Here is a 14597-nt window from a genome sequence, read left to right on the forward strand (position 1 = left end):
TATGCAAGAAGCACGCGAGGCCATCCTACACTACACCATCGCTCAGAATCTCTCCTACACTGTCTCACGCGCCGACTCGACACGATATATTATCAAGTGTCGATGTGCAACCTGCCCGTTCAGGCTACGCATCACGATGAAAAAAAACAAAGACGACCAGCAGGCGGTGGTGACGGTGTCACGGCCGCATAATTGCCCGCCGGAAGTGCATAAGGGGTGGAGGTGGGCGTCGTCGGTAAGGTATTTGGTTGCGAAGCATAAGGAATCGTTCAAAGAGAAGGGAGGGAGGATGTTGGTGTCGGAATTGAGGGAGTTGGAGTTAAAGGCTGGGAATGACGTTAGTGAGAAGCAGGCCTGGAGGGCGAAGAGAGCAATTGCGAGTGAGGTGCAGTCGTGACATACACTGTTTGATAAGGAAGTTCTGGTGTATATGTTTGCAAGGTTTGTGAGATTCAAACAAGCAGATTCTTGGATTGTTGACCTTTGCTTGGTGAATGGTGTGAAGGGGTTTGTTGTTAAGCTGCTATTTCTGTTCTGCATTGAAGCGTTGTATGTGGTCCCTTTGTTTATGTTTGATTATCAAGTGTATAATCAGAAGTGAAAAGAATCACAGTGTTAATTAGTATTGAGATAGTAAATAAAATGTTTCACAGATATATAAAGTCAAGATATGGAGTAGTGAACCCAATGTCTTGAAGTTCATGAATTTTTTTCATAAATATTTGTTGTGCCCTAGGCCTAATCTGACCAAATCTTTGAAAGAAAAAAAAAAAAAAAAAATGCAGAAAGAATGTTTGCCAGTGAGTGTTGGGAAGCGAACAAGAAGTTGTGGTGCTTGGGCATCAAACAAAGCACGTAGACAAAAAATGTAGAGGTATTTCCCTGTTGTCCAAAAACCTCTGTATGAAGCAGTTGGTTAACAATTCAACCACAAAGAACAACAAAGCCCAACTCTTCATGGGAGACAGGTATAAAGAGGCATGCACAATTCAGTGCAGGGCGGTCCCAGGCTTGTATCTCAACATCCAGGAGTCTGCTCAGTTTCTGTCACCACAAGAAAGAAAAGGGGGGAAAAAAAAAGAAAAAGGAAAAAATGAAGATATTCTGGAATGATGCACCCGGCTGCAGAAAATTGACAGTGGCTGATTCGAGTGCCAGCCAGCAGGGTCTGTGCACGAGGAAGCTTAATTCACCCAGAAGGTTTAGTTTGATCCCCCGATCAGCGCCACGGATGGGACAACCTTATACCCGGCCCCCCCCCCACCTTCGGCACTGTACCTGGTGAGGTCCCACCGACCACACCACGCTACAGCTTCGAATTCTCGCTGATTTTCTTGTTCTTATCGGCAGGGATATCTGTGGCATAAAGGTGACACCATGGCTCGCTCTTTTGCTCTTGTTTGGCGTAAGAGAGGAAGCCTTCACCATAGGCAAGGTTAGAGTAACCAGTAGCGTTCTTATCCTGGGGCGATGAAACGTTTCTGAATACGAATTATTCGTTAGCACAAGACCAGTAAGGAACGGTAGTTGAAACCTACGGCTTTTGATGGTCGTGTTGAAGAAGTGTTGGATCAAGAAAAGTGGCTGTTTTGGTTGCTTGTGACCGTTCCTGGATCCCAGGGTTCGCGACGGAGGAAAACTGAGATCCGATGTCGGCGATATGGTACTCTAATGGTCCTAGGCCTGAAGGATCATGATGGTCCTTGGGGATATAAACACTTTTGAAAGTTTCTTGACCCGACTTTCGACGATGAGATTTGAGGACCCTGTTTGGCATGGCGCCGAAGAAGAGGAACACAAGGACTGAAAGGGCTGGGTTACAGATAGGATATGAGGTGTCAGGACACGGAGAGATAGTATATTGCTGGAAAGGATAGTTTTGAAGGAAGAGGAAAGAGGTTTGAGGAAATTGACATTGATTCAAGCACAGGAAATCTCAATCTTTTATATTGGATTGTACATCCAATGATCGTAGGCGTATGTATGGATGTTCTTCCCCAGCTTCCAGGCGTGCATGCGCTACCATTTAGGTTAAGGCTGCCCGAATTTCATGGATTGCAGCAGTGTAAGTCTACGCTGTGGAATCTGTTCCCACTGGACAGAAGGCGGAGAGGATTCCACTCGCAAATCCTTTACACATGGATAGTCCATTGATCAAGCACTGTCATATATAAAAGCGTTCCTTGACTGCTGCTCTAGTCACCTAAGTAGGTAACTATTATTTAATGCGCAGCTGTACGGAGTAGCTACAATTTTGTTGAAAAGGTTGGATGTCAGTATTAGTGTGGAAGTACTTCCGATTCTGTTCATGTGCAGCCGGCTGTCTTTCAAAGGAATCTCGCCCGGACCTTAGGCGCGGTCCTTGCAGCTTGGACCGTAAAGTCGGAGCAGGAGATAGCCAATCGAGACAATCAGCGGCTGCCAAATCCAGCATGGCACACATGAAGATACCGACAGACGTCAGCTCCTTGTAGCACAGATCCACAGTTGGATATCAAGCCCTGAAACAAGCAGGCCCCTTTTCCACCAATAACGGGCCCAATGTGGGCAGAGATGTCGAATATGCGATACCGCCTTTCTGACCGACCCCCATGAGGAACGTCAGGTTCCTCCAGATCGTCGTCGGATGTTCCAGCAAATTCAGGAATCCAGGCGATCTCAGCGGGGAAATTAAGATTAAATTCGCAGCCTTGTGCTTCAAAAAGTCAGGTGAACCATTAAAACTTGGGAAGGGGATTCCCTCTGCGAATACTTTTTGTGCACGTCCACAGCTCTTGATGTCTTCTGTTTCGGTGTTTTCGTGAGAGCAGAGCCGCAATTGTGGATGGAGCGCTGCTCTAGCACACCTCATCGACAGTAGGGCGACATGCAAATTACTTCTCCGTATGGAGTACGGAGTACATAACGTTGCTTTCTTTCCTTTTTTTTTTTTTTTTTTTTTTTCTCCCTTCCCCTTTTTATGAAGCCAATTGACGAATGAACCAGCGAGATACCGAGGAGACGGCCAGGCCGACTGCGCCACAACAAAATGAGTAAGCAAGGCTACTGTGGCGGTCTCGGAGTAGGAATGCGCTAACCTATTTCAGGCAGGATACTGTGGCTGGGCGCTCTGGCGGTGCCTTTTGTTTGTGGCTTGCCTCAGCGCGCCGACCGGTCGGACTTGGGCGGACTGGAAAACTGGCGTCGCGAGAAAAAAAAAAAAGTTTCTGGAGATCTCCAAAAATGGAGGCTAAATCTTTCTCAACCTAATTCCGTTGCCACCAAGTTCCGCTCAGGATTTTTTTAGTTTATGTCTTTTTTCCTTTCTTCTTTCAACAAATAAAAATTTTATTTTCGGTAGATCTTCTCGTTTGGAAGATAAATCAGACGTCCAATGATAGGAAACCGGATTCTATGACACTTGGAGGATCGCCGCTTTCTCATACCTTAAACTTGCGATGTCGTTCCCAGCTCCCTCCCCTGACCTCTCGCGAGGAGCGTCGCGGTTAAAAGATGGGTCGGAGCCACGCCAAAGTGTGATGATACAGTCCGGAGAAACCGATGATGTCGAAGTGGCTCCAGCACTGGAAACCAAGTCAAAGCCTGCTGTGAAACCATGGGCTCATTTCTTCGCAGGAGCGTAAGTGGTGAATTTTCATAGCCAACGCCGAGCCGCAAAGGAAACATGCTGACGGAAGCCTTTTCATGCTCCTTGTAGCGTCGGCGGGATGACTGCTGCAACCCTTACTTCCCCTCTCGACGTATTAAAAACGCGTCTTCAGTCAGACTTTTATCAAGCCCAACTTCGATCCCTCCGTGCCGCTCATCCATTGCCGCAATCACATTCCATACTGTCCTTATCGCGCAGCGCGATGGTCCACTTTAGCGAAACCGTTCAAATCCTCCGATCAATCCACGTACATGAAGGATGGCGCGCGCTGTTTAAAGGGCTGGGCCCCAATCTTACCGGAGTAGTTCCCGCCCGGGCGATCAATTTCTATGTATACGGCAATGGAAAGAGGATATTGAATGATTATTTCGGTTATATCCCAACTGAAACTCCGGCAAGCATTCATCTAGCTGCTGCTGCGGTTGCTGGTATTGCTACTGGCACTGCCACCAACCCGATTTGGCTTGTGAAAACTCGGCTGCAGCTCGACAAGTCGAATGCTTCGAATATACCTGGCCGTGGGAGACAGTACAAGAATAGTTTGGATTGTATTCGACAAACAGTCCGTCACGAAGGGATTCGGGGTTTATACCGGGGCTTAACGGCGTCGTATTTGGGAGTCACGGAGAGTTCACTCCAATGGGTCATGTACGAGGAGATGAAACGTATACTAGCCCGGCGTGCGGCTCGGCGAGCTGCTGACCCGGCACATGTACGCGGATGGACGGACACCGCAGAACATTGGGTTGGCACGATTACAGCGGCTGGTTCCGCCAAATTGCTTGCTGCAGCCGCTACATATCCGCACGAAGTAGTTCGTACTCGACTACGACAAGCCCCCACAATCCCGGCTGGTGGAGGCAAGGTCCAAATGAAATACACTGGATTAATGCAGTGCTTCCGGGTGATCTGGAAGGAAGAAGGGATGGCTGGGTTATACGGTGGCTTAACACCACATCTTCTGCGAGTCGTTCCCAGTGCGGCAATCATGTTTGGAATGTAAGCTTTACCACTCATGCTTCGATCTCAAGACCGTAGCTATGGATCTTTGGCTAACTTACCTTAGGTATGAAATGATTCTCCGGCTATGTGGCACGACCTCATAAAGACCGCCCTTCCTACCTACTTCCCTAACCTCCGATTCCACCGCTGTCGGCACTTCGATATAGCCTATGAATGCTCGATATCTATGTTCAGCACCTAATATTCCCCGTAGAGGCCGCCTTTATCGTTAAAGATGGAGACCAAAGGTCTGAGACAATCTCCACTTCCGGCCTTCTTTGCATTTTCAGGCGTTATAGATGATGTGACAACCCAGCTTCTGTTTGCTTCGAGCTAGACCAAAAAGCGAATATGGCGCGGTTTGTAATTGCCTTTCCTTTTCTGTTCACCAGTTGACCAGCTTTATCTGGGCTGGTTTTAACTGCTGATTTCCTCTTGACTGTATATTAATGTTGGTTATTTCCCTGTTGAGGTCTGGGTTGTACAAGTGTGCTTGGCCATCTACTACTAGTTTCTCAGGCCCGGTTTCTATCTTGCGTGGTTTTAGTGGGGTGCGTATAGATGTACCATATACTCCGTATACTTTGATGAATATCGCATTATCCGTCTACAACGGGCAGAGAATTCTAAATCTGAAATGTAAATATATACCCGGCTATATGACCACAAATGATGTGAACTAAAAGTTGGCAAATATAATATATGGAGTCTTCATTGGTAGGCGAATCCCGATAATGACATTCCACCATACGGGACCTCGCTGGAAAGGCCTCGCATTCGGGATGCCAATATAAGCTTCTACGGTTCCGTCCGGTTGGATATACTTTGTTTAGTTACAATAAGCAATGGGCGAGGCAAATTTGTGCACTATTACGTTGCAGAGTGGGTTCAAGATTCGGGGATCTGTTCACTAATAGTTTTGGATATCATCCGCGTCAAAGTGCCTAAAGGATGGGATAAAATGGTAGGAGGAATTCGTATATTGCACCGTCGAAGGTTTTGTTCATTATGTAAAACATAGACCTGCCATATGACATGAACAAGAGTAGCCCTCCTCCAAGGTAAATAATGCCTCGAGGCACCCTATGTATCACGAAAACGGAGGCCTATTTGACCCGTCTATCCCATGCTTTCAGAGCGTTCCTCCTCCACGTTATGCAAACATTACCCTCGACGGAAGGCTAGGGTAGTAGGAAGTAGAAAAAAATGAAGAAGGATTCTCCAAATAAAGACGCCCAGTGCCACATAAAACGTTGAAATTTTTTCATTCCATTAGATAGTCGTTTCATATGGAACAGGAATGATGGTCTCAGGGAAGTTGTTCTCCGTGCTGACTGTCCGTGCATCCCGGGGAACGACGGGTTGTCTCTTCAAGTGCACATGGATACCCTCCTCCTTGGCCTTTCGCTTCTTGATGGCGTTCTCCTTCACTCGGTTCAAGAATTCCTCTCGGGATCGGGAGTGGTTGACGTGCTCGATGCGGACGTTGACGCGCTTCTCCATGTATCTGTTGCCGACACGCTTGTAGATGATGACGCCGACGGCGGATTTGGTCACGTTGTAAACAACTCCGGTCTTGCCGTGGTAGACCTTGAAAGGCATACTATAGAAAGTTCAAATTGTTTAGTATACGGTTTCCCCGGTTTTATGCGCTTTTCTTGTAGGTGCAAAGCAAGAAGGATTTGTGATCGATGGAGCGGGATTGCGTGGGAGGAATGCTCGATTGTACTGACCCCTTCTGAACAGCACCGTTGACCTTGATATCGACAATATCACCGACCCTAAAAACCCCATCAGCCAATTGCGACAAAACACTCAATAATCCGTTTTCGCGCCAGTTTCATCATACCGGTAGGTCTTCAGATATGTCGACATGGCAATAGTGCCATGCTTCTTAAAGTCCCGAGAGAAGGCATACTGTCGGTCGCGTTGTTAGCATGTCGCTTTGAGTGATCTCCTAAGGGGAGGGGCCGAATTGTTGGCATACCCGAGTGCCGGATCTCAGACCGCGAGAGTGACCCATCTTTACGGTGTTGCTGGAGTAAGACGGTGGTTGTCGACGTTCAAAGGGGAGCGCACCGCGGACAGAGTTCTTCTGGCCTTCGTTCTTGGAATGACTTTCGATTTTCGCTTAGTTGGGCTTGGGGTTGTGCGGGTTCAGCCCTAAGTTACCCGAAGCGGTATGGTGAGCCTGCCCGCACGGCCCGATTCGCGCTAAGCGAACAAGCTGTCATTTTCCACCTCACCAATTTCGAATCCTCTTCCTGTTCGATCGTTCGACAATTCACGCCGCGACGACTTGATTGCGCAGCCAATTTACAACCAACAACATGGCTCCGTATGTTATCACTACACTCTCCCATCGTAAAGGGCGTCGCAAATGCTAATTTTCGTCCTCCAGGCGTTCATACTCCAAGACCTACAAGGTCCCTCGTCGACGTAAGTTTGGAACCTGAAGAACCATTCGATCGAGCATACAAATGGCTAACCATGGTCTATCACAGCATACGAGTCGGCCCGTCTGTTAGTATTCTTCGGCCACTGAGCAGCAGCTTGTCTCTGCTTACGTCGTGTGAAAATGTTCCTAACGTGTTGTTCCTCAATTATATAGTGACTCCGAGTTGAAGATGGTCGGCGAATATGGCCTGCGTAACAAGCGTGAGGTGTGGCGTGTCCAGCTCACTCTTTCCAAGATTCGTCGTGCTGCTCGGTATGCATATTCCTCAGCCTTGCCTATCGTATATTACGCTGAAGTTTTGGGTGCGAAGAGAACGAAGCTAACGTCTTGGTCTGTGTGTTTCAGTGAGCTTCTCACTCTCGAGGAGAAGGATCCCAAGCGTCTCTTTGAGGGTAACGCCTTGATTCGCCGTCTTGTTCGTGTCGGTGTGCTCGACGAGTCCCGCATGAAGCTCGATTACGTCTTGGCTCTCAAGGTTGAGGACTTCTTGGAACGCCGTCTCCAGACTCAGGTCTACAGACTTGGTCTCGCTAAGTCCATCCACCACGCTCGTGTGCTCATTAGACAGAGACACATCCGGTAAGATAAAGAGCCACAAATATCCTCTTTTCCCATGGACGACGTCACTGATTTGTCGATGCAATAGCGTTGGAAAGCAAATTGTCAATGTTCCCTCCTTCATCGTTCGTCTCGATTCCCAGAAGCACATTGACTTTGCTCTTACCTCCCCACTTGGTGGTGGTCGTCCTGGTCGTGTCCGAAGAAAGAAGATGAAGGCTGCCGAGAAGGGTGACGAGGAAGCCGAGGAGGAAGAAGAGTAGATGCATCGCCCCAGATGACCCAAAAAAAAAAAATAAAATTTAGCTTTAGGAGATACCTTAGCTTCATGTACGATCACGATATATGTTCATGAACTAATTCCTATTCTACGGTGTCCCCTATATCCACTTGTCGAAGTAATTGCTTGCCTACAGAGTATACTCCCGTAAACGATACCCGTCCTCGTTGCCGTAACGCCAAAACGCCCATTATCTCCTCCCATTCACATATACTTCAGCGCAGTTCTCATTTATGTTCCTACCAAGCTCTTAAGGCCTTGCTCTACGCCTTTGTACCATCTTCCCATTTCTTCCAGCCCGTCACTTTCTCCTTCGTTCTTCCTCCTGCGGGCTTCTCTCGCTTGAGCAACAACTTCGTTCCGCCTTCTCTCCAACCCAGAAATTTCTCGTTCTGCCGCTTCAGCCTCCCTAGCTTTCCTAGGCAAGACGGGTCCTACCGAGCTCAGCTGGTGGTTTAGGCTTGCAAGCTCAGCCTCACGCTCCGCGAGGAGAGCAATTGTATCCTGGAGCGAGAGAGTTTGGGACGCAGGGACATCCCCAGATTCAGGCGACTGTGAGGCATTGGCCGATGAAGCACGCAGCTCAGCTATGGTATTCTCAAGCTCAGAGATTGACGAAGGTAGCTCAGCGAGCTGAGTGGTTTGGAGCTGGACTTTTTTGTATCGGCTCGCCAGATCTCTACCCGATTTCTCCATCTGTTCTATTAAATCTGCAACTTCCTTTTTGCGCTCCTTCAAATCGGCTTTGACCAGGGCCAGCTGGGCTTCTAGCTCCACATTATCATTGTGTCCCACGACGAGGGGTGGATCTCCCACGATGGCTCGCAGGAACTTTTCCTTTGTAACTTGTTCGAGGTACGAGAAGCGCAGTTTAGAGAAAAGTTCCTATTTGCCCAGTATCACTGTTAGTTAAGGGATTTTCGCATAATATGTATCAGACCCATCTGGAGGGGGGGCTGCCTTTATGGACTGGCTGGCGGTCCCTCCGAACTCACCTTATAATGCGCCAAGTCAGCCTCCAGGGCTGTCGGCGTCGGGTTCTCGAATCCGTTTGTAGATACATCTGAAATCCGCTGCTTTGAAGGAGATAATTGATTTAATTTATTCTCATCAACGACATCTGCATTTGAAGCGACGGGCTGACTGATTCTGATTATTGAGAGCTCTGGGTACGCGGCATCGAGCTCCTCGAGTTCGGCGCGAATGTCTGAGAGGGATTTGGGCGGGGCCATTGCAATCGAAGCGGGTTATATATAGCCTTCTATTCAATTGGGATTGAATAAGCTGTATTGGTTCTTGGGATGCTTTGCCAGATTCCCGCAAATGCTATTTTACCCGTGCGTTCTCCATTCCTAATGCCCTCGTCGCGTCCCACATCTTTATCGTTTTTCTCTCGACGGGAGATAAACATGACGGAATTTGCATTGTTTGCGCTGTTGCCATCACGTGATGACTATTCACCGCCCGCCGACGTCCACGAGGCGCTTGGAACGGCGAGCCTGCCTTGAAGCATCCAGGCTCGAGTTCTCGATACCTGGCGCCTCTTCGGAATACGAGAACGTGTCCTTTGAATATACTTGAACTACAGTTTGGATACCCAGACGATGCCAAAGCCTGCCCAAGGCACCGATACCTCCCACCTACATAACGACGATGCGTACATCGCCGAACTTCTAGCGAAAGATGCGCGGGAATGTTCGCTACGATACTCTGCTCTCGGGGTTTACGGCAGTGCTCCTAAGAGGTAATAGTTTCCCCCCTCGTTCTGTCAACACGCTATTAATTTGTTATGCTTTGAATAGACCTACGAGCGGCGCCCCCAAACCGAACACACGTTTCTTAAAACATATTCTACGCGAGACTGATACACATAATGCCAATCTCAAGCGGAAGGAAGAGGAAGAAGCCAGAGAAAGAATTAGGCAGCTTCGGAGACGGGAAGTGCTCTCCAAAGAAGAATCTAGAAGAGATAATCGTGAACACGGAAGGGAGTCAAAACGGCGGCGAGTTGAGTCACCCCAAGACAAGGAAGAGGACCGAAAAAGAAGACGCGCCCATCACTCTAGGGACTATAAAACTGCAACCGATGAGAGATCATCGAGACCCGAGAAGGATAAGTCAAGGAGGAGCAGGCATCATGACGGGGGGTCTGACACGGAAGACCGAAAGCGTTCCCACGGACACCGAAAACACCGAGAAGACGATAAATATGAACGCCATAGCAAGCATCGCAAACGCGGCAGATCACATGAACGCTCTCCAGACAGGCACAAAGTTCGAGACAAAGAACACCGACGCAGGAGATCCTCCGAGCGCCAACGTCGTCACAGCGTCGAAGACACTCGCGGGGCACATAAAAAGCAACGCAATTACACGAAATCCTCCGATTCCCGCCTTAATAATGATGTGGACCAAGACGATACCCGGAGCGCCCAATCCACTGACTCGGACCCATTAAGCAACCTAATCGGGCCCCTACCTCCATCAGAGACGGATGCTCGGACTCCTCCAGTTCTCCCGCGTGGACGTGGAGCTTACAGAGTCAACTCAAGCACTATAGACTCACACTTCAACGAAGGATACGATCCAGCCCTAGACGTCCACTTGGACGACGATGACGAGTCGACAACAAAGAAAAGCACCCGTCGACCAGTCCCTGGCATGGCCACGGAGGACGACGATTGGGACATGGCGCTCGAGGCTCTCCGAGACCGAACAGCATGGAAGCGTAATGGTGCAAAACGGTTACGCGAAGCAGGGTTCGAAAATGCAATCGTAGAGAAGTGGGAAAATAACACGGCGTTTGCCGGTCTGGACGATGGCTCCGTGCTAGATGTTAAATGGGCGAAGAAAGGCGAAAGTCGGGAATGGGACCGCGGGAAAGTTGTGGATGAAAGCGGGCATGTTCATGTCAAGCCAGTTTGGTAAACGCAATCGATATTATTGCATATTCTTCCCTGAGATTCTTTTTTTTCCTTTCTCTCCCGAGACCCGCATTATTATTTTTTTTGCTCTTATTGCTCCTGTGTTTGCGTGGATAATACACTCACGGTCGTCAATGAAGCATAAAGAAGCCTCAAGATGGGGACTTTCATTTAATGCATATGACCAAAGGAGCAAAGACAAGCATGAATACCAAGCAAATGAAACGACACAAATTATCTTAATCGACCGGCCGTCTGAAAAGAAAAGCAAAACCCTTTTTCTAACACAATATTGGAAGACAACACAATCTTCTGGGTGGGGGGCGGGGGGGCATAAGAGATATGAAATTAAAACCGACATATGCAAGGAAAAGCAGAAGCATGTACTCCATATGGGCCATGCATTCTGAAACCCTGGGTATCGCTATCTTTTTGGTTCTGCTGCTTGAGAGAAAAAGCGCGCGGCGGGAATTTTGGGACGATCGCGTCTTTATTTTTCGCGTTTGCTCTCTCCTGTGTAAAATGTGAACCCGGGATTGGGAGATCGACTACAATGCACTCGACTTCAAATTAAACCAAGTTCCATCATTCTAAAAGAAAAGAAACCTGAAATTCCGATCCCCTTACTGATAACCTTCTCTCTCCGTCTTTTTTTTTTTTTTTTTTTCCCTTTGTTTCCTTTATTTGTTGTTCTTTTATTCGCGCTCAAGAAGTCATCGGCTGTCATCGTTTCTCTCGTTCGTTTCGTGCCAATTTGACGTTAAGGTACGGGGTTATAAGATATTGATTCGTTGGGTGCAAGGGGGACGGCGCGGATAAGACCACCTTTCCATGGTCCATAAGCGACAGGATCATGTTCCAGGTAGGTGTTTTCGATGTCGTTACAGATTGTAGCTCTGGGCATTGTTTCGTCTAGTATTCTGTGGTGGACTTTTATTCAACGACTGTATTTGTGCGTACTTGACGATGTTAGTCACGCCGGTATATGCGGAGAGTCAGCCGCTACCTTTCGACGCCAAAATCGCGTCGTGTCAGGGTCAAGAGGGATATGAGCCGTTTCCATAGCAGTTAAGAGCCGAGAGAGCGACCCCACGGGCTGCAAGCCGGAGAGTAGGGAGAATGCGGAGAGAGAAGGCGGAGAAGCTGTCGAATACGTCGGTACATGTTGTGTATAAGTGGGACTGGGAGGATCTTCGCTGTCAGATCCAGCCGTGGCGGGATTGGCGCCGTCCAAGCGCCATTCTTCAAGACCTAAGAACTCTATCAGAGTCTGAATGCCTATCCTCCCCGAAAAATCAACCATAGCTCCTAAGAATCTGATCCAGTGAACCATCGTGTCCGGGTCTAGAGTGCCTGGCTGCTGACGGAATTCGATCGTGGGAAGTTTTCGTTTAGGGAATATATTATCATTATTGTTGTCATCATGGTTAATTATGTTGCGAGCAGGTGCATCCAGGGAATCCAGAAGTGGAGTAAAATTATACTTGTAATAACGAGCATCTCTTGGATTGGAGGGAGCTGGAAGCCGAGGGTTCATCACGTTAATGATCGATTTGATATCGGGGCAAGTGTTGAGAAGATGAAGAGCCATGAGTGCCCTAGGTGACTTTGGCGGGAGGTTTGGAGGTTGAAAATGCGGGCTGTTGACTGACGTGATGCATTGCATCTGGTATGGACAAAAAAAAAATTATCGTTAGTCAAATAAATAAATATAATGGATTAGGGTACTATAAGGTGGGGGGCCAAGCTGACATATACCGGCTCATTCAGCATTCGATTCCACGAGGGCGACGTGTCGAGCAACTTGTCTAGTTCCGGTTCATATACGAGCAGTATCATTGCGAGGTTGCGAACCGTATGGAAGGAGAAAGCCGAATCCGGGTCCGTACCGTTGCCGATGTGCACATGAAGACCGGTGGTGCTGTTTTGCTCGAAGTACATGCGGAGCTCTCTCCAAGGGATTGGATTGTATTGACCAGATCGAGAATTGAAAATTCGCTGGATGTCATGTTCCCACAGGGGCGAGTATATTCGATAGGGAGGTGATATGATCTCAATCGGCTGGGTTTCGTCTTTATCTTTTTTGTCAGTCCATATGTGTCCTGACGCGAGGATATGGTAAGCAAGCATGGGCTCTTACAGCATTCGAACCACTCTGGATAATTCGGAGCAGCTGTCTTGTCCGTGGTCAAGTTCCAAAAGGAGTAATCGATAGCATCGCTGTTGGATGAGTCGTCGTCGTCGTCATCTTCCACCCGTATCCCAACACCGGTACCGTCAGGCCCATGGAGGCGGACGAGACGAAGGCGGTCCCCCAGGAGGCTTGCAATGGTAGCATTTGGAAAACGGTTGAAGGTCGTTGCCTTCATTGCAGCGAAGAACTCCACCTCCAAGCCAAACGTAAGCGTCGAACCAAGGCCATTTTGAGCAGGTCCTCGCATCATTCTCAACAAAGATTAGAGTAGCTCAACCAGCGCCCACAATCATCATCCAAGAGGAGAATAGAAGTCAGTCGTGCCTTTGCCCCGTTGAATTTGAAGGTGGCTGCTATACTTTGTCGGTGAATATAAATTTATATGTGAAGGATCGAAGAGAGGGCTTGCGAGTTGCTGATTCAAGTATGTCGGCGAACCGTCTAATGGTGGCATGAGGAAGCATCGCGAGGCAACAAAGACATCTAGAGATGCTTGCTGTGCACCCACGATGCTGTGCAAGGAGAACCAAACCGAGTGAACCAAGGTTTTCGTTTCTTGTTTCAGGCCGGCCTCTTCTAAAAAAAAAAACTGTCGGCTGCCGCAGCTACAGAGTTGCGCCCTCGAGCGGAACGGATATCACTCTGGAAAAGATGACACGCATAACAAGACTAGGAAGAATAAGGCAATCGCCAAAGTGCTAGGCAGAAAGGCGGACGGTATGAACAAGACAGGAGGACGGAATAAGAAAAACGGACGGAGACAGAACAGAAACTTGCAATACCGACCATTCAAACGCTTTCGGGCAGTTGGGACCAAAAAGTGTAAAAAAAAAAAAAAAAAAGGAAAGAAATGAAATGAAAAGAAAACAGCTGTCGAAAATTTCTGCGGCGTGAATGAGTTTCCTGCAGGTCGATGCGGGAATTTGCAGGGTCTAGCCGCCTACAATCAACCGCCTGCCATCGGTATCCGTAACGCGATTCAATGTCGTGTCTGTGTCGGGCTGCAGTTCAAACGGGAGGGAGATCAGTCTGTACCGTGAAGCGGTGGCGGCAGCACAACAGCAGTAGCCGAGAGTCTAGGATGCCGGAAGCCGCGAAAGGGAAAACAAACGCGCGAGCGGAATGAAAATTGCAGCTTTGCCGTCTTGGTTTTAGAGAGCGACAGGCATGTTGATGCTGACGCGACACTATCTCTCGAGAGTAAACTTATGGTGAGGGGGGGGAGGGACGGAGACGGTCGCACGGGGGTGAACTATGGCTGCCACGGCAGCAAGACACAGGGCGAAGAAAGACTTTATTTTCCGGGGGCAGCGTGGGAAGAGAGCTTGACGCAGATATGACTGATCGAATTAATTAAAAAACCACAACTGCTCAGGCGCTAAAAATTCAGAGCAATGTAGTCGGGCAGGGGGGATGGGCGGCGACAGTCAAGATCAAGCCACCCAACGCATCCACGAAGGGGAAAAGAAAAACCAAAAAAGAAAAAAAAAAAATTTCGTCAGATTGCAGCGTCGGCTTTTGGACTCGTATCC

General features: G+C 48.5%; 7 protein-coding genes across 7 annotated transcripts; 3 read left to right on the forward strand and 4 right to left on the reverse strand.

Annotated features, from left to right (window-relative positions):
* Window positions 1-1306: 1306 nt before the first annotated feature.
* Window positions 1307-1777, reverse strand: CIMG_00380 (uncharacterized protein; the record flags this gene model as incomplete). Its single annotated transcript, XM_001246608.1, has 2 exons — window positions 1307-1481; window positions 1539-1777. 2 exons carry the CDS (start codon window positions 1775-1777, stop codon window positions 1307-1309), a joined length of 414 nt encoding a protein of 137 aa, XP_001246609.1.
* Window positions 1778-3313: 1536 nt separating this feature from the next.
* CIMG_00379 (mitochondrial carrier protein) lies at window positions 3314-5305 on the forward strand. The gene is made up of 3 exons (XM_001246607.2): window positions 3314-3619; window positions 3698-4648; window positions 4716-5305. The coding sequence occupies exons 1-3, from the start codon at window positions 3438-3440 to the stop codon at window positions 4753-4755; spliced, it is 1173 nt and encodes a 390-aa protein (XP_001246608.1). The 5' UTR covers window positions 3314-3437; the 3' UTR covers window positions 4756-5305.
* A 211-nt stretch (window positions 5306-5516) lies between these two features.
* On the reverse strand, window positions 5517-6747 carry CIMG_00378 (60S ribosomal protein L21). The gene is made up of 4 exons (XM_001246606.2): window positions 6639-6747; window positions 6501-6568; window positions 6385-6432; window positions 5517-6254 (listed from the first exon to the last, which is right to left on the reverse strand). The coding sequence occupies exons 1-4, from the start codon at window positions 6672-6674 to the stop codon at window positions 5924-5926; spliced, it is 483 nt and encodes a 160-aa protein (XP_001246607.1). The 5' UTR covers window positions 6675-6747; the 3' UTR covers window positions 5517-5923.
* Window positions 6748-6885: 138 nt separating this feature from the next.
* Window positions 6886-8085, forward strand: CIMG_00377 (40S ribosomal protein S9). The gene is made up of 6 exons (XM_001246605.2): window positions 6886-6989; window positions 7053-7090; window positions 7156-7174; window positions 7263-7361; window positions 7455-7688; window positions 7756-8085. The coding sequence occupies exons 1-6, from the start codon at window positions 6982-6984 to the stop codon at window positions 7928-7930; spliced, it is 573 nt and encodes a 190-aa protein (XP_001246606.1). The 5' UTR covers window positions 6886-6981; the 3' UTR covers window positions 7931-8085.
* On the reverse strand, window positions 8015-9282 carry CIMG_00376 (uncharacterized protein). Its single transcript, XM_001246604.2, has 2 exons — window positions 8943-9282; window positions 8015-8832 (listed from the first exon to the last, which is right to left on the reverse strand). The coding sequence occupies exons 1-2, from the start codon at window positions 9177-9179 to the stop codon at window positions 8179-8181; spliced, it is 891 nt and encodes a 296-aa protein (XP_001246605.2). The 5' UTR covers window positions 9180-9282; the 3' UTR covers window positions 8015-8178.
* A 210-nt stretch (window positions 9283-9492) lies between these two features.
* On the forward strand, window positions 9493-10875 carry CIMG_00375 (uncharacterized protein; the record flags this gene model as incomplete). Its single annotated transcript, XM_001246603.2, has 2 exons — window positions 9493-9691; window positions 9750-10875. The coding sequence occupies exons 1-2, from the start codon at window positions 9552-9554 to the stop codon at window positions 10873-10875; spliced, it is 1266 nt and encodes a 421-aa protein (XP_001246604.1). The 5' UTR covers window positions 9493-9551.
* Window positions 10876-11752: 877 nt separating this feature from the next.
* On the reverse strand, window positions 11753-14193 carry CIMG_00374 (uncharacterized protein; the record flags this gene model as incomplete). Its single annotated transcript, XM_001246602.2, has 4 exons — window positions 13012-14193; window positions 12624-12943; window positions 11878-12537; window positions 11753-11830 (listed from the first exon to the last, which is right to left on the reverse strand). Exons 1-4 carry the CDS (start codon window positions 13313-13315, stop codon window positions 11753-11755), a joined length of 1362 nt encoding a protein of 453 aa, XP_001246603.2. The 5' UTR covers window positions 13316-14193.
* Between the last annotated feature and the right edge of the window lie 404 nt (window positions 14194-14597).

Source organism: Coccidioides immitis, assembly GCF_000149335.2.
Source record: "Coccidioides immitis RS genomic scaffold supercont3.1, whole genome shotgun sequence".
NCBI classification, from domain to species: domain Eukaryota; kingdom Fungi; phylum Ascomycota; class Eurotiomycetes; order Onygenales; family Onygenaceae; genus Coccidioides; species Coccidioides immitis.

Coding starts and splice junctions, on each gene's coding strand:
- CIMG_00379 (XM_001246607.2), top strand. CDS start 3,438: ATGTCGTTCCCAGCTCCCTCCCCTGACCTCTCGCGAGGAGCGTCGCGG. Junction 3,620..3,697: donor GCTCATTTCTTCGCAGGAGC/GTAAGTGGTGAA, acceptor TGCTCCTTGTAG/CGTCGGCGGGATGACTGCTG. Junction 4,649..4,715: donor GCGGCAATCATGTTTGGAAT/GTAAGCTTTACC, acceptor AACTTACCTTAG/GTATGAAATGATTCTCCGGC.
- CIMG_00378 (XM_001246606.2), bottom strand. CDS start 6,674: ATGGGTCACTCTCGCGGTCTGAGATCCGGCACTCGG. Junction 6,433..6,500: donor ACATATCTGAAGACCTACCG/GTATGATGAAAC, acceptor TGGGGTTTTTAG/GGTCGGTGATATTGTCGATA. Junction 6,255..6,384: donor AACGGTGCTGTTCAGAAGGG/GTCAGTACAATC, acceptor AACTTTCTATAG/TATGCCTTTCAAGGTCTACC.
- CIMG_00377 (XM_001246605.2), top strand. Junction 7,362..7,454: donor AAGATTCGTCGTGCTGCTCG/GTATGCATATTC, acceptor TGTGTGTTTCAG/TGAGCTTCTCACTCTCGAGG. Junction 7,689..7,755: donor ATTAGACAGAGACACATCCG/GTAAGATAAAGA, acceptor TCGATGCAATAG/CGTTGGAAAGCAAATTGTCA.
- CIMG_00376 (XM_001246604.2), bottom strand. CDS start 9,179: ATGGCCCCGCCCAAATCCCTCTCAGACATTCGCGCCGAACTCGAGGAG. Junction 8,833..8,942: donor CTGACTTGGCGCATTATAAG/GTGAGTTCGGAG, acceptor CTGGGCAAATAG/GAACTTTTCTCTAAACTGCG.